Raw genomic sequence first — 25,093 nt, forward strand, 5'->3', positions numbered from 1 at the left:
TTTACTAATTAAATTGAACCCACAATTTAATATAAGCTTTAATTGGAATATTACGAGCAGCCACTACAGAAGTAATAGTGAACTCTCCCCATCCAAATCCAAAATTATAAGTAATCCGGGTTTCCGTTTTAACTTTCATTTCCCGCGCTTAAGATGAAAATATCCATTAATTAATTAATGTCTGCTATGGACTTAATTAATTAACTTCTTATTAAATCCAAGAGTGGACTTAGCATGAAACGCTTATTTATTATTCATGGAGTAATCAAACTCCAACTAGCTAGGTTCCGAATAATAAAACCTTGTTTCGCGCTACTCTTGAGGACATTATCAAACGAGACTCACCTCACGCACGATTCAATATAATAGCAATCCTAGCACCGCTAGATATTAATCACCACTACCCAATATATCAGGATTATTGGGTTGCGAAAAACCCGCACCATTTGATAAGTCAAAGTAATGCATAATCAATACCGTATGCTCAATGCTAACCTACATTGATTAAGAAACAAATATTTATCAAGACCTCGCCTTTCAGTAGATAGCCTAAGGACAAGTCTTGCTGTTAGATCCGTTCAGTGCTATACCACACCAATGTCATCTTATTTCAGTAAGGCTTAGAAATATGCGGACTGACATTGCAACCTTTCACGATGGACAGTCTAATTCCTCTAGGTTGTGAAATTCCTCTTTTTCTTTGTTTAGGACTGACCGTGTTACCTTAAAGTGGACGCCGCCCACAACCGGTCTACTAAAACAAAGACTTAGACTTTGTTAAGTTAACTTATACATTTAAACATGCAATTAACATTCATTAAATTTAAAACATAACAACATTATGACAAAAATAATCTGTTTTATTCCTTGGAAAATAAAATAAGAGTTTTACAGTATTCAATCACTCCAAAAGTGATTTCTAGTATACAAACTCTAACAAGATCTTCTAATCTAATAGCTAAGATTTAGTCTTAATTTGGGATTGCTAATTAGTTAGCAATTGATCACTCCCCTAATAGTATATTGACAGTAGTATAACAAATCAAATTCCAATATTGATTGAACCCTAATAAATTGAACTAATCTGTGTTCAGCGGCTGTGGAAGATTTGGCGAGGGAGGCCGATATCTCGGCAGAGGAGGAGAAGGATTTCGTGGCAGAGGATGAGGTTCAACGCTTCCATCTTCCGTCTTTTGTCTATCATATGCTATACGGAGGTCACGTTCGCCGCCACCGCTACAGTTAAACCAGCCCTCCATGTTCCCGACGCTGTGGAGAAGACGATCTACGACTTTTTGATTTGGGGTGAAATTTCAATTTACTAAGTTAAAATTGGGGAAAGTGGGTGTATGAAATATGAATGGAGAGGATCCCGTATGTTAATTGTTTCTTAAAATAATAGTAATATTTTTTTTATCTTTTAATTTATAATGATAATTAAGTAAGTTAATTAGATTAAATAAATTATACTCCCTCCATCCCACAAAAGATGTCACACTTTTCTTTTTCTTTTGTCTCATAAAAGATGTCACATTTCCCTTTTTGAAAAAAGTTCTCTCTCACATGAATATAAAAATTATATTTTCTATCTCCATTTAAAACACAAAACAAAACCTCTTAAAATCTCGTGTCGTCTCACAAGTGTGACATTTTTTGTGAGACGGAGGGAGTAATTAAGTTATTAAGTTGGTCAAACACTTTGACCGTTTATTTTAACTGAAAAGGGCTTTTTTGGTCCAAAACAATATGTTTGGGACCAAAAGGTCAAAAACTTAATGTAAGGTACCAAAATTTTTTTTAGGGCAAATGTAGAGGACCAAAAGTGGACTTTAATCTTTATAATAAAATGTTAATGAAAAAAAGTTAGTAGAATGTGAGGCTTATTACTGTTTATGGAATATTTCAATCGGAAATCCTAAAGTGGGACATCCAAAAAAGTGGTAAACCGGGACTATTAAAATGGGACGGAGGGAGTAATGGAGTAACAATAATATACTTCCTCTGTCCCATAAGAAATGAAACGTTTTCCTTTTTAGTTTGTCCCGCTAAAAATGAAACGTTTCTAAATATGGAAACAATCCTCTCTCTACTTTCTCTTTTCTCTTACTTTACTCTCTCATCATTAACTCACAAAACAACAATACATAAAATCACGTGCCGAAAAGCAAATGTTGCATATTTAATGGGACGGAGAAATAGTACTCCCTTCATCCCATAATAAGAGTCACATTTTATCATTTCGGTCATTCCCACAATAAAAGTCACATTTCACTTTTACCATAAATGGTAAGTAGGTCTCACATTCCACTAACTCACTTCACTCATATTTTATTATAAAACCAATATAAAAAATTAGACATCATATTCCACTAACTTTTTTCAATTCATTATTCTTTACATTTCTTAAAACTCATGGTCACATCAAATGTGACTCCTATTGTAGGATGAAGGGAGTATATGATATGAAGTACTCCCTCCGTCCCATTTAACATGACCACCTTTCCTTTTCTGTTTGTCCCAATTAAGATGACCACTTTCCAATTTTGGAAATAACATCTTCTCTCTTCCCTTCTCATTAAAAGATTCAACTACCTTTTTCCTCTCTACTTTATTTCATCTAACAACACTTCTTAAAATCCCGTGCCACTCAACAATAATCATAATAATAAAAATGTTCTAAATATCATGGATTAAAAATAAAATATTTTAAAATACTAAAAAATCTATACAATATATAAAAGTGGAGTTTTGGAGAAATTTACAAGATTGCCATTTAATTTAAAAAATTATATTAAATTAAAAATGTATAATTCAATGCCATTTAAACGTTTGATTAAGTGTGATTGGGAGGTTTTACTATGTGATTTGATTAAAAACTTGTGATTAAGTGGAGTGAGTGAGAGGTTTTACTATGTTATTTAAATTTGGAGAAATTTACAAGATTAATTATATTAAATTAAAAATGGTAATCACACGATTAATACAAAATGGGGCCTATATTAAGTGAAGTGAGTGAGAGGTTTTACAAGGGTTACGTGCATAATATTTTAGCATATAAATATGTCATTTTAAAGCTAGATATCCACGCATATCTACTTACCTTATAGAACTCAAGCATACCATTTTGACTCTTACCATAGGAGGAAAGCTTGATGCCATGAAACCATTCCACACCTTCAAAGAATATTAGAATTAGTAATTCTTTTTTTAGCTTATAACTCGCTTCCTTATTATCTTCTGCATCACTGAATTTTTTTATAAAAGCATTGTTTTAACTCTTTACTAATAATAATACTCCCTCCGTCCCATTGAAAATGACCCACTTTCCTTTTTGGTTTATCCCAACTAAGATGACCCATTACTTAAAATGGAAACACATTTATCTCTACTTTATTGCCTCTCTCTTACTTTACTCTCTCCTCTTATCAAACAAAATATAACTGCATAAAATCTCGTGCCGCCCAAGAAAGGGGTTATCTTCCTTGAGACGGAGGGAGTAGTACATTTATATTCATTTATTTTATACACTTTTTTTGAGTGATTATTATGTTATTAGGAGTAATATTCTGATCATAATTCAGATGAAGATATTGAAACCATGTAATTCAATAAACTTGGACACAAATCCCGTCGGCTTGGAATGTGTTTTCTATTATATTATGGAGTAAATTGTTTCAAATTGATTATGTTTCAATGTTTCAAATGCATTATTGTATATACTTTTAATTCTCATATTAACTAAAGTTTTGTTGCTTATTTTTTTCATTGTTATTACACTGTATATTTTTTATTTACAATTTTAATATAATATCGATTCTAATTTTTATTAAATTCATTTATGATCAGAAATTAATATTTTAAAATATCATTATCTGCGCATAGCACGAGTCTGCGCATAGCACGGGTGTAATACTAATCTTAATAAATACTAACTAATAAAATTTTTAAGTAGTGTGATATGTTCATTATACTTTTAAGATATGAATATTCTATAAATTGGGGTCTTATTCTAATGCTTATAGCACCCTAATCCAAAATCAAGACTAAATCTCCACCCTTGGATTTTAAAATGAGTGGATGAGATTAAAGCTCACAAATCTCAATAAATAGTAGACAAAATATCAACAAAAGGGTAATATCGTCATTATGTTATCATATGATAATTTTCGTGGGTGTTTTTTTATATCAACATTGTGTATTACAAATATCAACAATATGATATAAGAATATCAACATTAGTACAAGAAAATATCAACACATATTTATTGAGATTTTTACATGGTTTTATTGAGATTTTTTGATGTATTTGTTGATAAAAATCTGGGTATCAACATTTACGAAAACTAAAATAAAAAATATCAAATTTCATCATCCGAACATCGTCGGAACATATGCAATTGAGATCTCGTTGGAATCCTTATTAAATTATCTTTAATTTGATATATTTTTTGCGAAAAAATAATTTAAATTGAGAGAGTTACGTAAATTTAAAGATTTGAGATGATTTTGAGAAGAGGGAAAGAAGTTAGTTATAATTACTACATATAGGATTTGACATTAATACCCTTTTAATTTAATTAATAATTATTTAAATTTAAAATATATTACACTTGGCATTATATTAACCACAAGATCTTCTAATCTAATGGTTGAAAATTGGTCTCAATTTGGGATTGATAATTAGTTAGCAATTGATTACATCCCCTAGAAATTAATTATCACGCATGCTAAAAGATCATGCGACATAATTAAGTACTATTAACATTTAAATTATATTAGAAAATCTAATCAATTATTAATTTTCTAAATAATAATAATAATATAGTTGTATAAAATAATTAAAATTATTTAAATACCTCAAACAAAAAACTAAAATTAAACTCAACAAGGCAAACAGAATGTAGAAGTAGAATGTATTGCAAGTGTTTACAATATCGTGCATAAGATTAAGAAGAAGTTGTACAATATGACAAAACTGATCAAATAATGTTCCGAGCAACCGATCTTCACCGCTATCTGATTGTTGACCAGGGTTCTCATTCTAGCTGTGGAAGCCTGCACTTCAAAGAATTGTTTCTATTAGTGGGACTAATCTTTATACACAACCTAATAATATCATACCTGCAGAGCTAGCATGTGCAAATCACTCTAATTGTTGCAAGTGAGCATGTTTAGTGAGTGATGACCAACAAAGTAACAAATCAATATAACTTGTGAGAAGTAACAAATCAATATAACTTGCGAGGCAACTGTTGATGTAAAACCCTACCACATTATGATTTAATCTCATTAAAGTGCTTTTAACAGCATTGAATATAATCCAAGTATCAGTTCTTTGTATTCTGAGAAAAGATGATTGTGAAAATCATCAATTTTCCAACTAACAATGTTTTTCCTCGCTGCTCAACTAGCTGTTCTTTAATTAATTTTCTTTCATATTACTGATATCCAAGGTTCGAAGCAGCTTTAGAGTAAACAAAAAAAACATATGAGGATTTGCTTCAATATACTATTTATTCTTCAACAGCTTTGACATTTGAAGCTTCCTCCATGGCTTATAGATATTGTGAATATACTAACAAAATCTTAGTATCTAATCTTGCACCATTCAAATCAAGCAAGAAATATACTTCACCCCGCTCCAATTAGTCTATACATCATGTAAGAAAACTAATAGCAATTCATAAATATGATAAGGTAAAGTCTTTGAATTCCCTCTTAAACACTACAGCCTCAACTCTCATTTTTCACATTGTTTACTAGGAAAAATCTATCTAAAAAGCCAAAAGGGGCATTTTCCAACATGTTAAGAATGAGATAGCTTCCCCAAGTCAAGGTGTAAAAACAGGTCCAACATATACCAGTGCTAAACAACACATGGAATTTCTCTTGATCTATGAATTATAAAATTTCTCTTTCGATCTACGTTGACAGTTCCTAGAATTTCTGACACTTCAAACAATTGTAAGCCTTCAAGCTCTGTAGCTCTCATACTATTTTCTCTGTTTCATAGCAAGCACTAGAACTAGACAAAGTTCAGCACATAATAATCTAAAAGGATGGGGCTTTATTGATTCATAGATCTCATTCCATATAAAAATTAATGTACAACGTATTGATTTTTCACTTATTCCGAATAATCACTCCACCACTAGCTAGTTCATGATATAACACAATCGACAGTAACAGAAAGAGAAACGGCTAAAATCAAAAAGCGAGGCCACAACTAAGGTTGAAGCCGTGCATTTACATTAAACGAGTACAAAGGCGCAATTAGAGAAAGGGACTGTACCTAGGAACAAAATTCAAGCAGCACCAACAATAATATTGTTGATTGGAATGAAAATTAACTTGACGAAGAAACCAACGAATCCCATCACGACGAACCCTATAGCTGTCCGAGTGGCTACCTTGGTGAATTCTACAGGATAATCAAATTTCAAAAGATCAGGTCAAATCTCTCGCCTAAAATAAGAAGCTAAAATCAAAGTAAGAGGAATATTACCTTTGCGATCAGGCTTGTGGCATCGCTTGACGAGACGAACGCTGTCCTTGGCGAAATCTCTCAATGGATCGAAAACTGAATCCAGAGCATCCATTTCCAGATAGAATTCGATTTCTTTACTTCTTCGCCTGGATCTATAAAATTGATTCGGATTGAAGACGAAGTGAGGGTTTTATATTGGGGAAAGGGGCAAAATATTTTCCTAACCAGTTGGGGACTGCAGATTGGTTGAAGTCAACGAAGTATGACGCTGAATGAAGTTCCTTATATACCCCTGAAAATTAATTGATATTTATAATCGGAGAGGATCACCTCATTCAAATGATATACCATTTCATCCTACACTAATAAAATAATAACACGTGGATATTCTTTAAATTAACAATATAAAAGACTAAAAGTTTAATTATGATGATACATATCCTCATACATCAATAGTTTAATGCCATATATATATTCTTTAAAAAAGGAAATAACACACTAAAACCTAAAATTTAAACCCTAGAGGTTTCATTTATTTAATTCTCATTAAAAATCATAAACGTAAATCCCCTTTTTTTTTCTTTTTTGTTAAACTTTGTTTTTCGTCTGCAAGGAAGGTTAGCTCCGATTAATTTACGTTTACAACTATGTACTATTACTTAATTTCGTGACTTATTTTAAACTTAATTGGTATTACGTGTTTCTTCTTCCTTCTAATTCTCTAAGTTAAATGCATAAAAAATATAATAAAGGATCGAAATATCTATCAAAATATTTTATGTAATTGGTTTTAACTTTTTATGAGGCAGTACTAAAAATAAATGACATTGGATGAGAATATGATAAGTATGAGAGTTTTTTTATCTAGAAGTTAAAATTTAATTAAAAGAAAATTCTTGATAAATTGAATGTTTCGTTCATCCAATTTATAATGGAGACTGGAGAGCTTTTGACATTTTGTGGTTTTTAGAATGGTGAAACCTTTATTTAGTGTAGGAGTTGTTAATTTCATGGTGAAACTTTTATTTAGTGTAAGACTTGTTAAACGTTTAGCATGGTGAAACCTTGATATTAATTTATCGCAGTTTTTTTGGCAGCTGTGTGGGGGATTACATGGCATTAAATGTGTATGAGGATATGTATCATCGTAATTAAACTTTTAGTCTTTTATTTTGTTAATTTATAGAATATTCACATGTCATTATTTTATTAGTGTAGGATGAAATGGTGTATCATTTGAATGAGGTGATCCTCTCCGCGTCACTAGGAGTTCCATTCATGGGCGGCACGGGTTTTAAGAAGTGTTAAGAAAAGTGAGTGGAAAAAAGTTAGTGGAATAGGGGTCCCACTTGTATATATTAGTTTTAAATGAAATGTGAGTTGAATGAGTTAGTGGAAGGTGGGACCCTATTACCATTTATAGTAAAAGTGAACCGGGACTCTTATTCGCGGGCGGACTAAAATGAAAAAACGGGACTCTTATTCGCGAACGGAGGGAGTATATAATAGCGAACACCGAGTTTTACAACCATATTTGAGAAAGAAATATTTTTGTCTCAATTTTAATCCTTTCGTCCTACAAAAATATAGATTTTTCAATTAGTTCTATAAAAATATTTACTTCAATTATTCTGATAACTTACTTCTTTTAAATGAGGTGTGTCCCATTTCGTGCTAATATATTTTAATAATTCTTTTTTTATATTTCTATCATATTTTATCAATTATATACTTAAAACTTATTTCATCCTAAATATCTTTATTTTTAAGGGACGGAAGGAGTAACAAATTTTGTCTATTTTAAGAATACAGAAAATACTAGTAATTCCTTTGTCTCATTAAAAATGAAATATTTTTCTCTTTGGATTGTCCCATTAAAAATGAATCATCTCTATTTTTTCCATTCTTTTACTTTACTTACTCTTAATTAACTCATAAAACAACATTGCATAAAATCTCGGAAAACCATAATAGGACGGAGGGAATACTAATTTTGGTATTATTATAATATAAGATGTGATAAATTGCTAACTCTTCCTAAATGCTAATACAACTAATTAGAGATCTATGATCTTTAGAGATTTAGTGGTCTATAATTTGTCACGTATAAATTCGTTTAATTAATATTTAAATTAAAAAATAAGAATTTCTACCAAATTTAGGGTTTTTTATCACAATGTCAATACAGTGTATTAAACATATTAATACGATGTCTTGAATATGCCAACACAATTTCGAATTGACATTTTATATGTATTATGTGGACATATTATGATAGCTATATTGACATTTCATGAAAAATACGAAAATTAAATTTTTTTTTTTTCAAATTTATACATCGAAACATAGGCAAGTAAAATCTTGTTAGAATCCTTATAAAATTATCTTTAATTTGATATTTGTTGTGTGAAAAAATAATTTAAATTGAGATAGTTATATGCATTTAAAATTGTGAGATATTTTTTAAAAATAAGTTATAACTAATTTATTGTTAATTGACATAAATACTCTAATTGACATTCTTTTTCATTGTACTGATTCTCGGAATTGAATGATCATAACCCTTGATTTAAAGATCAAATGTCTACTCCCTCCGTCCAAAAGAATATGCACTTTGGGTTCCACACGAGTATTAATGCAAAATTGGTAGACTAAGAGAAAGGTACAGAAAAAGTAATAAAGTATTGTTAATGGAGAATGGGTCTCACCACATTAGAGAAAAAATAATTTTCAAAATTAGAAAGTTCATATTCTTATGGGACGAACTAAAAAGGAAAGAATGCATATTCTTCTGGGACGGATAAAGTATTATTTAATTGTAATTAACAATTTAAGGGTGGATTAACAATATAACACGTACCACTGTAATATACTATAAATAAATACTAGTTCATACTTAAAAAATATATATACAAGCACCACTGTGTGATTGTGTTAAATGGCACAACATCATTGGATAGCATTGAATAGAGATAAAGATCAAGTGATCACTTTTCTCCACATTCATAGGTAAATTAAGATCTTGAGAGGAAATTTCTTCAGATAAAAAAGAATGCTATCACCATTCTGCTTGTTGTTTTATTGTTGCTTTGATTTACATCTAAAAAATGATGCTTTGAGCAAGTCAGGAGACGAAATGCTCTCTAACTTGATAGCTAAAACTTATATGTGTTCTTACATGTTTGTAGAGAATAACTTCACTGACTTGCCGCTGCAGAAGAGGCTGACATGTCAGGAGCATTTTCTCCTTGCCAAGAGGCAGGTAACCTTTGAAGAATGAGCATATGCATAGCACAAAATCTGGCCTATAACCAATGCTGTAGCGTCAAGCAGAACTTAGAAAACAGCCCTTTGGGGTGTGCTTGCATTTCCTTCTGAAATAATGACTAAGCTGTGTTGGCTTTCTTCGTCTCTGGTTGGGTTTCTTCGAGTTTTTCTGTGACAGAGATCATAAAGATCAGTTTTCTCTCCTCCTTCGTCGAGGGCGTTGGAGTACTCTGGGTACTTGGCCACGTATTGCATTTCAGTCGGAGTTATCGGTCCTGATTAATGAAGGTCCATGCCATGGAGCGTTGATACTTGATATGGCTTTTATATGAGGTGGTATTACTCTATTAGCTTTCTGTTTCATTTTCCCAAATGCAAGTGAAATCAGATGTGTTTCTGAGTTGGTTTACTGATAAACAAGTGAAAAATTTGTTGGTCTTACCTTAAAACAATGCTGCTTGGTCTGCCACTTTCAGTTGGTGATTTTGTTGCACTGAATAAGACTTTTCTCATGTCTTCTTCTTTTGCTGCCTGAATTTCAAGAATATATCAATCATGGGACTTTTTGTATCTCAAGTTTCAAGAATGATCATGTTTTTACCTTCATAACAGCATGTTTCTCATCTTTCCCTGCCCATAAACTGATGAATCTTGCATATTGAGACAGAATTTTTCTTGCAAAATAAAAATGATTCCGTCACTCTTGTTTTCGGATTTTTTATGCAATAGGCTTGTTGTATAGAGTTAGAAACTGAGAGGGACATGCTAGGTTTGATTGATTGTTTTAAAATGTGGAGCAGAAATAGAGTGATGAGCTTTGATTGAGTATTGGATGTGTAATTAGCACCAAACATGCAGTAATATTCCTAGTTCAACTGTGAAAACTATACAAATAGCTATTTGTGATTTCTGATTGATTAATTAAAGTAGACCTTACTCCAGCAGGACCAAGTCAAGATCAGTAGAGCCATGAAACTCTCTCTCAGTCACACAACTTCAACCCAACAACTTGGAAAATCTCATAAGACAAATCAACCCATGTTTGTGAAAGATAAAAATTTGACAAGAATATGTCATATTTGTGTGACTGATTGACTTGGTAAACAGTAAATCAGCCTGCAAAGTTTTGACATGGAGAGTGAGAGATGTGAAGGCCAATTAAGAAGGAACCAGCAGGGTATACATAATTAGATTAGGTAGAGGATAAAAAAATGTTTACATATAGTCTTGAGGTTTGGTAAAAGATAATGTCTTTAGGTATAAAGAGAAATATGCAATGTAAAATTACAGAAATGTCTGCGTAACAAATTAGTTGTTATGTGGCATTATATTTTGAAAAGCTATCCCAAGAAACATTATAGTAATATAAAATGAGATGCAAGATTTAGAGAATAGCTTCATAACACACCTGCCACCAACCATTCCCATTGCCATTGCATATCCTCCTTTTTTGGACTGTCTTGATTTTACTCCTCCCCTAATCATCACTTCATCATCAGTTTCACAGCTTAATCATGCATTTGACCATATTATTCCACTTGTTACTGTAATTATTTCAAAAGAGTATTATGAATATCGACAACGGCTGCCGAGAAAAACAAAAGATTAGACACCATGATCAACTGACCATTCACAAGATGGGAGATGATAAATAATAGAGAAAACAAAGTTTGCAAAATATGGATAAAGAATTAGGTAAATAGGGTGGGTGCTGATTGATAGTCTCCCTGCAACAAACCATAACAGCACAGCACCAAAAAAATGGCTTACGCAATAGAAAGAGTGATCACAAACCACAACCAAATATCATTGAGTTATCATCTTCTCACCACCAAAGACTAAACAGCCACAAATACTTGAAAACAAAGCAAACAAAAAAGCATCCCTTCTTCCTCACTCAACCCACCAATATATCATTGACCATCACAATAAAACCAAAACCATCAAGAAACACAAACAACAAATATGAGGTGACATTATAATTTATATAGGATAAAAAATGCCACCACATGTAACACACTACCATCCTCCTCTGCTCCCACGCCTCTCTCCGCATCCGCGTCCCAAGCATCTAAAGCAGGGCAAAGTTGGGATGAAATTCATCAAGAAGAAGATCATCCTAGTTCTACTCTTCATTCTCTGCACCGCTTCCATCTTCCGCCTTCTCAACATCAGCATCTTCGCGCAGTTCTCCCTATCCCTACCTTCCGCGGCCTTGATCCACCACTCTTATAACTCACAACCTCCCTTGACAAGAAACTCCATATCTACAAAAGGCACCGGTCCAACACTGAAGGAGACGCGCTTTATCTTAGATCTCTTCTCCCGGCTAGCCCCTTGCAACGTCCTAGTTTTCGGAAGTGCGAATCAGTACTCAAGTATAGCTTCTATGAACAGCGGTGGAGCAACCGTCTTCCTTGAGGATTATCTAGACAGCAGAAGCACGAGCACAAGCATAACGAGGCCTAACAACACGAGAGTTCACAAGATCATGTACAGCACGAGGGCATCAGAGGCTTACCAGCTGCTCAGGGATGCAAGAGGGAATCCAGAGTGTTTGCCAGAGTCACAAACGTCGAGATGCAGCCTGGCAATGACGAACCTCCCGGGGGAAGTGTATGACACGATGTGGGACGTGGTGGTGGTGGATGGGCCGGATGGAGGGGGGCCTTATTCTCCCGGTAGAATGGCCTCCATCTACACGGCTGGCGTGCTTGCAAGAAGAGGAAACAGTAATAGTAATAGTAGTAGTCATGTTGTGGTGCATGATGTGGATCGGATGATCGAGAAGTGGTTCTCGTGGGAGTTCTTGTGTGAGGAGAATTTGGTTTCATCAAAGGGAAGATTCTGGCATTTCAGAATAGGGAAAAAGACTAATGCAACCACCTTCTGCACACCATGAGATTTTTTATAGTACTATTATAAAGTGTAATCCAGTTAATTAGTAGAGAAAGGAAGGTTGGAGGTTGGATCAACATATAAGAATGCAATGTATGCAATAACAGTAACCAATCAAACAGATAAACTAAACACATGCCAAATTGGATTCAGAAAATCAACAGAAATCAGATGAAGACGCGTGAATAACAAATGTCAATTGTTGTAATGTATTGGGCTGAGATCCAAAGTTATTCGAAGCCCAATTGGGCCCATATTTTCGACATTCGTAACTGCTAATATCATTTCTTTCTATTCTTCTTTTTCGGCCACATTTATCCTCCCCAAAAATCCTCATTTTTGCTAATTCAACTGTGATGATTGATGGCCGAAACAGCTATATTTTCTCAGCGGATGATTGTTTGTGGTTCAATTTTCGATTTCTGATGGATTTATAGCTGGTTGATTTTGTCTGCCATTGTTATTTCAGAAAACAAACCACGAGGAATACATAGGTGAGCTTTCCCTTCGTTTAGAAAATGCAAATTTGAATGACAACTGCTGTGTGAAATTTTGTATCTTTATGGAGTATAATTTGAGTACTCACTTATGTACAATACTTGTTTTAGTTCGAAAGACATGCTGATGAGAGTCATGGCTCAAGATCTTCCTCCAGGGTCTTCTTTAGTAGAGAAGGTAAACTTTGACTTTCTTTCTCCTGTAGCCAGTGTTCTGGGTAAATTGGATGGCATGCTGACATCACACACCTAATCCAGAGTGTGCTACAGTTGATAAACCTATTGTTGATGCACTTCATACCATGCGTGATGGGAAAATTTTTGCACCTTCCAGTTGTTGATAAAGGTACATCTCAGCATAATATGTAGTGGAGATTTTCGAGGATTGTCAATTCCAGATCTAATAGTTTATGGCAATGATATAGAAGGAGTGGCCGTAGCTGTTCTTGATGTGCTTCATATAACTCATGCTGCCATAGCCACAGTAAGTCAATCTCTTCCTTGCACAGATGAGTTGATTCGAAGATCAAATGATTTGAACATAGAAACATGCTGGACCTAAAAATTTACTGCTTTAATAACTAATGTTACATTTGCTTATGTGCTTGTAGTTCAGAAGAAGAAATTGAGTATGACATTTGATTTCATATTTCTTTTGCTAGCATTGAAATCCACGCCAACTTTACTTTTGCATGAGCTATGTTCTTATGGATTGGGTGAACAGAGAATGATTATCTCTGCAATTTTGTTTCAACACCAGAACTAAGATAAAATAACACACACAGTTTCTATTACTTTGAACAGATCTGATTATTTTGATTCTAAAAATCTATACTGTAGCATTATGTACTTTCTAAAGATTTTATGCTCAAATTGATCATTGATTTCTTTTTTCCAGGTTGGGAGTACCGCCACAGTCAATGTTGAGGCCACAAACACCATGTTGCAAAACTTTTGGGATTCTGCAATGGAATTTACCCCAGATGACGATGATGACACTAGGAGTTTTTGCACTTCACTGTCGATTCACAATTCTTGATTGTTGCTACTTTTTTACAGTTTCTGATGATATTTCAGTGAGAATTCCTTGAAGATGCCATCTGATGCAGGAGAGGTCGGTCGATCTGTTGCTTATTCTACTTCCACCTCCACTACGTTTTCTTTCAAGATTCAAGATGGAAAAGGACGGATGCATAGATTTTTATGTGGTAGTTTTTCAATCTGTTTTTTAGTGAAAAAATATAGTCTCGGTATCCATGTATAGTTTTAGGTTCTCATAATTACCACTTCAACTGTTGCGCTCCAGATGAAGACACAATATATATGTATATACTCTATCTATATATGATTCAAACGTATTATGTACGGAGATTTTATGTGTTGACACTAAATAAGTTCAAATGATTGAAAATTATGTCTTGTACTTTTGTCATTTGGAATATATATTGCTTAGATGCTCTTTGCATCATGGACACTCGCTGTTTTGTTTAGATACACAGAAATTGACTGGCCTTATAGCAGCAAATCCTTCAGAGATTAGGAGATGAAATTGACCGTGAAATCCTTCCACATATTCTGGTAGGATGTGCTCTTACCTCTGCCTGACTTTTATTTTCTGTATTTTGAATTCTAATTTTGGATGGCCATTATTCTGTAGTATGAAGATGAAGACAAGGACAAGGTCGTACTTGCATCCAATAATGACCTTCAAGCAGCTGTTGATCATGCTAGGCTAGCTGGTTGGAAGGTCAGTCTTTTTTAACTTTTTTTTTGTTTTTTAAAAGGATTAGTTCTTATACTTGAAACTTTTGCATCCATTTGTGAAGTTCTTTCAAGTTTGTCCCACCTGGTTTTTATGTGTATTCTCCTCCGTTATGCTAAACGCATGCTGTGTGTATGACCTGACTGGAAAGAAAGGAAATGATAAATTCACCTAGTAACATGAACAGGGATTGAAATTGCATTTAGAGTATTCCAGTGCAGCCCGTCCGCGGATGGGATCCAAGTTGAAAGATATGGAATATGCTCGAGCTGATGCTTGGGCTTCAGCATACAGCAGTGTGGCTGCGGGGGTTGCCTTTGTTGCTGGTTTAGGCGTTTTGGCATTTTTGAGGCGACCTGGAAATTGATTCCGTATACACTTTGCTCGGGGAGTTGGAAGACAAAAAGGGAACATAGTGTGGCTGTGGTATCTTTGAGTTTTCATATCTGGTGGATATACTTCAATCTAACAAGAAAAAAATGATTGTGTTTTACAATAAGTAGAGGTGATTATGACAAAAAATCGTTGCTATTCTTGGGGTGCATCTTTGCAGCTATGTATCTTCATTCAGAAACTGAACATGTGAATGTTGTAACTGGAACTGCAGATACATGTCAACTTTCTATTTGTAGTGAAAAGAGTCATTTTTGTTTTAACACTCCGTTGCAAGTTGGTTGAAAACATTTTTCCATTTCACACAAAGAAACGCGTCACCGATGCACCATCTAGGATCGATGAACCCTCCATCACGGCTTGACAATATCGTGACCCGCGCCATCATGGATGACCGACAATCGTATACCAAGCAGCCAGATCTCCTTGGCCTCCATAACGGGAATTACCCTGTCGGTTCATTGCCGACGACAGTATCTTCAACGAACATGTACATCTTCATGAGCTCCTTATCTGTGAATATCACAACATGCCCTTGGCTTTGTATTTTTATGTTGATATTATTATGTAGTGGAGTAATATATTTGAATTATTTGATAATTATTAGGAGTACATATTGATTTATCTAATCTTAAATTTCCGCAAATTACTAATTTTAAAAAAATGAATGGCAACTCCTGAATAAGCCCTTTCCCATTTGACAGAGCTTTACTCTATAGCTCAATTTCCATTTATTTCCAAACCATTTCCTTCCACTTTTTACTCTCTCTGACTGAAATGGCGACTGTAGCCCGAATGTCCAGAAGACTTGTGCCCCGCACCCTCACCTCCACTCTCGTGAGGCGTGCTCTCTCTGCTGAAGCAGCTCAATTGGCCCACGACCCGGCGCCGATCATCAGGGAGTCGGCCGATCGGGTGAAATGGGACTACAGGGGCCAGAGAAATACCATACCTTTGGGGCAGTGGGCACCTAAGATCGCCGTCGACGCTTATGTGGCGCCCAACGTCGTCTTGGCCGGCCAAGTCGTGGTCTGGGACGGCGCTTCCGTCTGGAACGGCACCGTTATGCGCGGCGACCTCAACAAGATTTCCGTTGGCTTCTGTTCCAATGTGCAGGAGCGCTGTGTTATACACGCCGCTTGGTCTTCTCCCACAGGTCAGCTTTTAATCTTGTACCTTGCGCATTAATGGTTGTACTCCTGCTCTTCACATTTGGGTTATTCATCAACATTTTGGCTGTTTGTGGGTGTAATTGTTTGTCTGTTTTCCCTTCTTTTATGCTAAATTTATCATGTAAGCATTTAGAGCAAGCTATTTGCAGCAGCATATTTGCAATACTTTAAAGGAATCTACCCAGATTGGGGCTTCTTCCAGTTTAGGGTCATGTAATTGGATGAAGTTTTCTCATGGTTTTGGATAATTATTGATTTATTAATTGTTGAAGTTTTGGAAAATTAATTCTCAAGTTAAAATATATGGGTTTCCAGATTCTCAGACTTACTCACTTACCCTGAACTGTTCCCAGCTACCAGTGTTTAATCTCTAACATGTTAACAGTTTCTTCTATGTGTTTGTGGCTATGGGAATTCTTTTTATATCCGATTTACCTTTAAAACAAGGCAAATTGTTATGTCTGGTGTATATTCATCGGAGACGTGGTCAATCGACTTCAAATCTTTATGCAAGGGAAATCATTTGTTTTGCCTACTATACAAGAGCTTTTTCTGAGATTGCTCAATCTTTTCCTAACAATTCCTGAGAAATTAATCTGTTATGAGTATTCTCTTTATGCATTGCTCCTCTTCCATTATCCCATGTAAAAACACCTTCCCAGTTGTGTCATAAGGAAGAAGGTACAAGTAAAACCAATTGTCTTGGGAGTGTTCTTTTAGCATAAGTTCAGAAAATCTATCATGACTTACATCAGTGGTAACCCCTGTTAGAATTTAATGAAAGAATATTGATGTATATTACTATATTTTTGGTAGATGAAAATCATCAACTTTCTTAATTCCTTTTAACTTATTCTTTTCCTACATACTTCATCAATTCAGTTGGGAAGTTAGTTAGTGTAGTGAACATGTGATTTTTATAAAGAACAGTTCCTTAAGTTAGACATTTGACCTCTTCCATGAACTTTCTGCTCTCTTAGTCGATCCATGCTTGTGAGGGTACAGGAGACATGGTATCAAATGTTTGCTAAATGGCTGCCTCAATTGGTAAAGTTGTAAAAATTTGAGATGTTGTCTACCTTGAGATGTGGAGGCATCAATGTGGCCACTTCATCACCTGAGGGTTTCTCAGTTTGATTATGGTCTTCAGAGGTGAGTAAAACTAGTCGACTTCCCTGATAATGACAGTCACCAGGATGGCTTGGATTTCGCGCAAACGGAGAAATACTTCACTATGCTCTGTACGAAATTCAAATGGGATTCATTGCCAAACCACCACTTTTGGCCTATATTGGCTATATGCTGCTTGTAGTTGACAGGTTCTCGAATTATGTGCACCTTTTAGGCCTTAAGTGCTAGTTCATGGCGCACAAGGGTTAGTGCTCGGCTGGGAGGTGGGACAACAGCATGGACTTTTATGCTCAACACGGACCTCCATTGGGTATTAATATGAAATGGCATTTGCATACCATTCAAAATTGATATCTGAAGGTCTCAAGCTAATACTTGTAGACTTAACTTTTATTAAGAAAAAAACTCAAGTAATTTTTAATTTTATATTGGAGATAAGTTTTTTTAGTTGTGAATGAAAATTGATAGGCCACAATACATTTAAAGTAGGTGAGTTTTTGTGGAGAATGTCTGATAAGTAACAAAATTGTCGCTTGCTACCTAGGTTCCGAATGGCTTAATTATGCTCTTCTGCCCTTCCAGCTTCCTCAGTCTCTCCTCTACTTATCAATCTCAGCTGCTCATTTTCTCTGGTTCACTGAATGTTTTAGCTAATAAAGGCACTTTTCATTCCACATGGCTTGGTTTTTCTATCGTTTTTGTGAACTCTTTGCCTTTTATTTGGATGTTGTTTTTTGCTATTAAATTTATCTTGTATTCTCATTCCTCTTTTAAGTTATACCATAGATACCTACCTAATTCACTCAGTATTCTCCTTTTCTGGAATTATTAAAGCAATGTTGAGATGGCTGTGCATATAGCATGAGCTGAAAAAATATTGCATCTCTGACAGGGTTACCGGCTGAAACACTAATTGAGAGGTTTGTCACAATTGGCGCATACAGTCTGTTGCGCTCCTGCACAATTGAGCCCGAATGCATCATTGGGCAGCACTCAGTCCTCATGGAAGGTTCCTTGGTGGAAACGCATTCCATCCTTGAGGCTGGGTCTGTGGTTCCTCCAGGAAGGAGAATACCGAGTGGGGAGTTGTGGGCAGGCAATCCTGCAAAGTTTGTGAGGGCTTTGACTCATGAAGAAACACTCGAGATCCCCAAACTTGCTGTCGCTATAAACGACCTGAGCAGAAGCTACTGCTCTGAGTTTTTGCCATATTCGACTGTATATTTGGAAGTTGAAAAGTTGAAGAAATCTCTAGGTATTTCCATCTGAAGTGTGTGATGTGATGATATGCTCTTCTTTTGACAGAAATAAGCAACCACGAGACCGATGCTACTGAAGTTGTCTGCTCATTATTTTTTAGGCCACGAGTCCTTTGATCCTTTTCGATGTTTGGCTTATGCATAATGTTTTGTAACTTAAAAATAACATTTACTCTGTTGCATAATGATTTATTGGTTGCAATTGTTGAATGTTCCATACAATCATATATGGCGGTTCGATTTTTATTTTATTTTTTGATTGGAAAAGAGGTTTTCGATCCAATAAAGAATAGCAATGATGAAACTCAGAGTGGAGGTGTTTGAGTCGTCTTTGGCGGAGTGCGTGTGTTGGCATTGCAGTGGAATGGTTAATGTTGGTTAAAACTATCCTCTTCGAGTCCACTGGGATACAATATTTAAACTTCTATTCATTTATCCATCAACAAAAATAAAAGTAGTTGATCATCTACTGAAACGTACACAAACAAAGCCAATTTTTCCTCTGGAAAAAACAACAATCACTTACAAACTATTTCATGAAAAAATCGTTGCTTTTTATAAACGTTAGACGATTAATTACTAGTATCTGAATGGTTTTGGCCATAATGTTAATTTGGATCTCCAAAAGTTGGTTTTTCATTTATTGTTAATGGCAGTAGATATTAATAAATATGATTAATACATCCATTCGGTTATAAATAATGTTATGTTATATTCACTGATACAAAGCACACAGCTGTTTGTTCCAGGTTAGTGAATCTCTATTTTTTGATTGGATTACATATATCAACCTCAAGAAGTTCAAATAATTGAACTTCAAATACCAGTCTCAAAGGCCCTAATTGTATGAATGGCTATTTCAAGAAACTGGAATCAAGATATGATAGATGAAGATAATCCAGGCAAGTGTTTGTTTTATGTGTAAGCTTTAAATCTAAATGCATAAACCTAAATCTCTCTCTAAATGATTTTGAAATTGGAAATGCGTTACTTGACATAGTTGAATGGCTGTCTTCTATTGTTGTAGGTTTGAAAGTGGCATTATGCAACGGAGAAGAAGGTGGTAATCAAAACTCCTATATATCAAGGCATCTTCTTCCTGAGTTGCTAAGGTATACACTACTACTTCTAGTCCTCGACCTAGCAAATCTTGCCGAAGATCCTTTCTTGATTTTATTTGATTTAGTATATCTCTTATTTTAGTTATTTTCCATATCTTTTGTAATATTTTATTTTAATTATCTTGCTTGACTAGCAAGATAGTTTAGATTTAGAATTCTATAAATAATAGGATTTTATAGTATTTTGATTCACTGAGAAATAAAGTATAAATTTATTCTCCGTTACGGCGGAAATCACCTGCTAGGGTTTATCTTGTTCTTCATCTAGTCCGATAGATCAAGGGTCTATCAACTTCACAATTTTAAATCATTGACATACAAGGGTCAAGGAGTATGTTTTTTCATATTCTTTGTAATTGAAGTGAATTAGTATTGTTAATGTAATTATTCTGTAAATTTAATTTTATCGACTACTAATTATACTACCCTCATTTGGACGGCATATATTGCATGAAATAATATCATAATATAAAATTAAGATATAATAATTAGTAGAAAATGAGAATCAAATCACCTCATAATATAAAATTAAGATATAATAATGTAGAAAATGAGAATCAAATCACCTAAAAATAATATCATAATATAAAATTAAGATATAATAATTAGTAGAAAATGAGAATCAAATCACCTCATAATATAAAATTAAGATATAATAATGTAGAAAATGAGAATCAAATCACCTAAAAGAAGAGGCGCCAAGGTAAAAGAGAAATAATATCATACTCCTACTTATTTATACAAAATATGTTCATGCATAAAAAAATGCATAATATATTCGAATCATCCCTTAAAAATAGGAACTTTTGAAACGATAGAGTTTTAATATAAAATTGATAAAGGAAAAAAAAGTATAAAAAAAAAAGTGTTATTTTTGAAATGATACAAGTTTTAATGTAAAATTTGTAAAGTAAAAGATATAAAAAGAAAAATGTGTCAGTGGAATTAGAAAATGAGTCCTCCTAGAGAAAAAGAAACTTACTTAAATTGAAAGTTTTTATTTTAGGAACGGATAAAAAATAATAAAATTTATACTTTTTTAGGAGACGGAGAAAGTATATTTGTTTAAAACTTATTTTTGAAATATCTTCGTCTGTTATAAAATTAACTATATTATTATATTTAAATATTGAAATAGACAAAAACTTGTAGTAATACTTCTTGTAAATACAATTATCACTACATCATCAAAATTGCAACTTAAAAACACAATATTTGAATACAATAATAAATGGTGGTGAGTGGCGTGTTTCAATTTTCAAGCCCGCCCTTGCTCTTGTTCATTTGTTTGAGTTCATTCAACCCTGAACAATTCAGGATTAGGGTTTTTTTTCATCACACTCAAACACACACTCGCTCTCAAATTCAATAACCACTTTGGGTAATCCAGGCTGCAATTAAACATGGACGGTGAGGAATTGACCGAACAAGAAACCGCGCTTTATGATCGCCAAATTCGCGTTTGGGGCGCCGATGCTCAACGGAGGTACTATGCATTTCGAACTTGCGTTTGTGTGTGGCTTTGTTTCGTAGTTATGCATGTGCTAATATTCTGGAAATTGCTGCTTGCTAGGCTAAGCAAGTCTCATATACTCGTTAGTGGACTCAAAGGCTCTGTAATTGAGGTATTAATCTCACGTTAGACACCAAGTTCCCATGTTTTAGTTTACAGAATGTGTATTCTGTTGTGAAACCGTGAAATTCATGTTTCCGCAGTTTTGCAAGAATATTGTGCTAGCCGGGGTAGGTAGTGTGACATTGAACGATGATCGACTGGTGACGGAAGAGTTATTAACTGCTAATTTTTTGGTTCCTCCCGACCCAAATGTATACACGGGAAAATCACTTGCTGAGCTCTGCAGTGATTCCTTGAAGGACTTTAACCCCATGGTTCGTGTTTCCGTTCAAAGAGGTGGGCTCCTTTTTCAGTGCTTTTGTTGGCCCTTAGTCTTACGTTTTTTAATTAGAAAATTAGTTTTTGATTTCGAAGTGTTTAAATCCTGGCTCAGATAGTGTTTTATAGGCCTGGAACTGTTATATTTCTGTGATTAGTGTGTAATTTGTGGATGTTATATTCTGGAAAAACTTGTTTAGTAGATAATTCTGAATCATTTTTCCATATTCTCTCTGGCTATGAATAGTCTCGACTGCAAGAGCTCTAGGTTGATGTTTGTCTTGCCAGTATGGCAGGGGAAGATCTGAACTTTTAGGACGGCTGAAGGCCAATATGTTTTGCTTTGTTTATGGCTCAGCTTATTACTGTTGACAGTGAGATGAATGCAGGTGAATTATCAAACTTTGATGTTGATTTCTTCCACAAGTTTGATGCTGTGGTTATCAGTTCATGCTCTCTTTCTACAAAGGTACAGTAACCTTCTTATCTGGATGACCTTTTTCTTGGCTCGTGACTTGTGTACATATAGAATAGTATTGTCTATTTCATTTATAAGTCCTTTTGATGTATATGATGCAGAAATCAGTGAATGAGAAGTGCCGCAAATCGTTAAAACGTATTGCATTTTACACAGTGGATTGCAGAGACTCCTGTGGGGAAATATTTGTTGACTTGCAGGATTACATTTACAACAAGGTTATATCTTAGGATCTTTTGATTCTTGTGTTGTATGCTTAAGACATTTGGTTTAGTTATTTGTGTTGGACTCATCTGTTTTCAATCATTTCTAAAGCTACATTTCTAAAGCTAAAGCATTTCTGTGCATGGTTGAACTATGTGATTGAGCTACATATGTTAAATGGGTTATTGTGGTTGTTGCTCTGTAGATAAGGTTGTCATTTCCTGTTTTAAGTTTTGGAGTTTGATCTGCTTTTCTTCTTTGCAGAAAAAAGATGATGAAACTATTGAGTGCCATATAGAGTATCCAACTTTAGAGGTACAGTAACAATCTCTGAGAAGCAACAGAGAGAAACTTCTATAAACTTTAGAAGCATTACCCATTCAGTTCCTTACCATCATTAAGTGCTGGAGGGAAATGTACATTATTCATACTGTTGGTTACTTGTCCTGAATATCCTTGCATGCTTTAAATTATTCACCTGGTTCTATTATACATTACGTTCATGCTTGAATAAGTGGGTTGATAAAGCCACAAGTGAGAAATTTTGATAACGAGTCTCCTACATTGTAATTTTGATACAAGGATGAAGGATGACCTAATCATGATGAATAGGTTTGTAATGAAAATGGAGATAAGGAAAATGTTACTAATGAATTAGCAGCAGCCATATGTCATACATGAGGTTGCAAATTAGTACAATATTCTCAAGTTAAGGATGGTTAACAATGGATGAGTAATTTAGGAAGTTTTACACCCCATTTAATTCTTTTAAAACTTATGCTAATTGACAATTGAGATAATTCCTAAGGATTATGAGTTTGATTGTTTTGCCATGCCTTCTGTATGTGTGATGTGCTTTCATGATAAAGCCTGATAGCATGTAAGAATCATTCATCTTATTGAAAGTCTAGTTGCTCTAACATGATTATACCACATACTGTTGGGAGTAGGGGAGAGACTTCCAGCTTCAGAATGCCCTGAATAAAATAATGGTGCTAATAAGTCACCCTTGAAGTATAAACTTCATCGTCACTCTCCTTTATTTGCATATACTTGTCCTTGGTTATAGCTTTACTAGGATAGATGGATGGGAAATATCAGGGATGAGATCTAGTCAGTATGGAATTAAACTGGGAAACTATTTGAAATGAGAATACCATGTATAAACATATAAAACTAATAGATAGAAATAAGTAATGTTCTTACAAACTATTGACTACTTATGTTAGTGTGTGTGGCTTTAATTTCTACATCTTGTATAAAAGGGGAATGAAAATGTTTTGCTGAAGGTGCCTTTATGTCATGGTTTAAACTATAACATCAGAGTACACCATCTGACATTTGCTAACCTTTTGATAAATATTTGCCATGAAATTTTATGTATTTGAAACCATATCAGATTAACTCTGAAATTCCTTCTGAACTGAACATGCTCATGCTCCCATGGTACTACGCCTGTCAAGTTTCTGATTCAGTTAGTTGTCATCTAATAAATTTACTTGTCAATTTTCTCTTCTCTCAGGAAGCTATATCTGCTCCATGGAAATCTCTTCCAAGGAAGGTTTCCAAGTTGTACTTAGCCCTAAGAGGTACATGCTTTTCACATAATTTCTCTGGGATGAGCCAGAATGATTGTTTTCCTCATCCATCATTGTAGTCTTCTGCGATTGTCGATTAAACTTAGTGTGCTGCATAAAAGGATACATTTAAGTGTGATTACATAAACTGCCTTCTTTGTCATAATTGCACAAAAAATGGAACACTTTTGACTTCCAGTGGTAGAGAAGTTTGAGGAGCTTGAAGGCCGTAGTCGTGGGGAAACTTCTGCTGCAGATTTGCCTAAGGTTCAAAAGCTGAGGAAGGAACTTTGTGATGCTCAGGTAAATCTCGTTCAACTTGTTATGTTGTTATCCACATGCATATCCTATCCTGCTTCTGAATTGTAATAATGACCCATTAATAACCCGGCAGTCACATGCTGAATCCCAAATTCCGGATGCCCTACTTGAGAGATTATTGAAAGGCAGAACTGAATTTCCACCTGTTTGTGCCATCATCGGAGGCATCCTTGGACAAGTAAGACACACTTCCAACTGTTCTTCTCTGCTTGACCATCAATTGAATTATTATTGCTGAATTTGAATATATTCATGGTTGCAGGAAGTTATTAAAGCAATATCAGGCAAAGGTGATCCTCTAAAAAACTTCTTTTTCTTTGATGCAATGGATGGCAAAGGGATAATAGAAGACATAGGCAATCCGAAGCCCAAGTGAAGACTGTGGTCTTAGTCCACTTTTCAGCTTAGTTTCATCCAACGACCTACTAAGGAATTGATCTTAGGATAATCTAGATATTATGGATTGATCCATGTGTTTTTTTGGCTGCTGCTTCTATGTGATTTACCTAATTTATGAGTTGTAACATTTCATTGGCTCCGTTACTGTAATGCGAGGAGTGAATTTTTTACTCATCAACACCTTACTTGTTGATTACTTGTCAAATGTCATAATTTGATAATTTGAGCTGCTG

General features: G+C 34.5%; 5 protein-coding genes, 1 long non-coding RNA gene and 1 pseudogene across 7 annotated transcripts in view; 5 read left to right on the top strand and 2 right to left on the bottom strand.

Moving 5' to 3' along the window:
• The window catches only part of LOC125214644 (uncharacterized), a 63,388-nt gene that overhangs the window by 22,469 nt on the left and 15,826 nt on the right, over positions 1 to 25,093 (top strand). The window lies entirely within an intron of this gene.
• Positions 4,900 to 6,721, bottom strand: LOC125211438 (protein transport protein Sec61 subunit gamma-1). Its single transcript, XM_048111232.2, has 3 exons — positions 6,506 to 6,721; positions 6,293 to 6,421; positions 4,900 to 5,055 (listed from the first exon to the last, which is right to left on the bottom strand). The coding sequence occupies exons 1-2, from the start codon at positions 6,597 to 6,599 to the stop codon at positions 6,306 to 6,308; spliced, it is 210 nt and encodes a 69-aa protein (XP_047967189.1). The 5' UTR covers positions 6,600 to 6,721; the 3' UTR covers positions 4,900 to 5,055; positions 6,293 to 6,305.
• Positions 9,471 to 11,148, bottom strand: LOC148930459 (uncharacterized). The gene is made up of 3 exons (XR_016136966.1): positions 10,356 to 11,148; positions 10,197 to 10,285; positions 9,471 to 10,109 (listed from the first exon to the last, which is right to left on the bottom strand). It is a non-coding gene; the product is annotated as an uncharacterized LOC148930459 (long non-coding RNA).
• On the top strand, positions 11,703 to 12,946 carry LOC125209664 (glucuronoxylan 4-O-methyltransferase-like protein (DUF579)). The gene has a single exon (XM_089068066.1). It carries the CDS (start codon positions 11,754 to 11,756, stop codon positions 12,654 to 12,656), a length of 903 nt encoding a protein of 300 aa, XP_088924192.1. The 5' UTR covers positions 11,703 to 11,753; the 3' UTR covers positions 12,657 to 12,946.
• LOC125213537 (CBS domain-containing protein CBSCBSPB5-like) lies at positions 13,271 to 15,569 on the top strand (annotated as a pseudogene). Its single transcript, XR_016137098.1, has 8 exons — positions 13,271 to 13,327; positions 13,410 to 13,495; positions 13,575 to 13,633; positions 14,048 to 14,169; positions 14,227 to 14,357; positions 14,641 to 14,727; positions 14,807 to 14,896; positions 15,099 to 15,569. The product of XR_016137098.1 is annotated as a CBS domain-containing protein CBSCBSPB5-like (transcript).
• LOC125213538 (gamma carbonic anhydrase-like 2, mitochondrial) lies at positions 15,966 to 19,091 on the top strand. The gene is made up of 2 exons (XM_048114139.2): positions 15,966 to 16,460; positions 18,500 to 19,091. The coding sequence occupies exons 1-2, from the start codon at positions 16,082 to 16,084 to the stop codon at positions 18,874 to 18,876; spliced, it is 756 nt and encodes a 251-aa protein (XP_047970096.1). The 5' UTR covers positions 15,966 to 16,081; the 3' UTR covers positions 18,877 to 19,091.
• On the top strand, positions 21,233 to 25,038 carry SAE1A (SUMO-activating enzyme 1A). Its single transcript, XM_048115755.2, has 10 exons — positions 21,233 to 21,473; positions 21,561 to 21,612; positions 21,704 to 21,899; positions 22,271 to 22,350; positions 22,461 to 22,577; positions 22,828 to 22,878; positions 24,086 to 24,152; positions 24,340 to 24,443; positions 24,535 to 24,639; positions 24,724 to 25,038. The coding sequence occupies exons 1-10, from the start codon at positions 21,391 to 21,393 to the stop codon at positions 24,835 to 24,837; spliced, it is 969 nt and encodes a 322-aa protein (XP_047971712.1). The 5' UTR covers positions 21,233 to 21,390; the 3' UTR covers positions 24,838 to 25,038.

Source organism: Salvia hispanica, chromosome 3, assembly GCF_029641045.1.
Source record: "Salvia hispanica isolate PSC_SH4W2 chromosome 3, Shi_PSC_v1, whole genome shotgun sequence".
Classification (NCBI taxonomy): Eukaryota; Viridiplantae; Streptophyta; class Magnoliopsida; order Lamiales; family Lamiaceae; genus Salvia; species Salvia hispanica.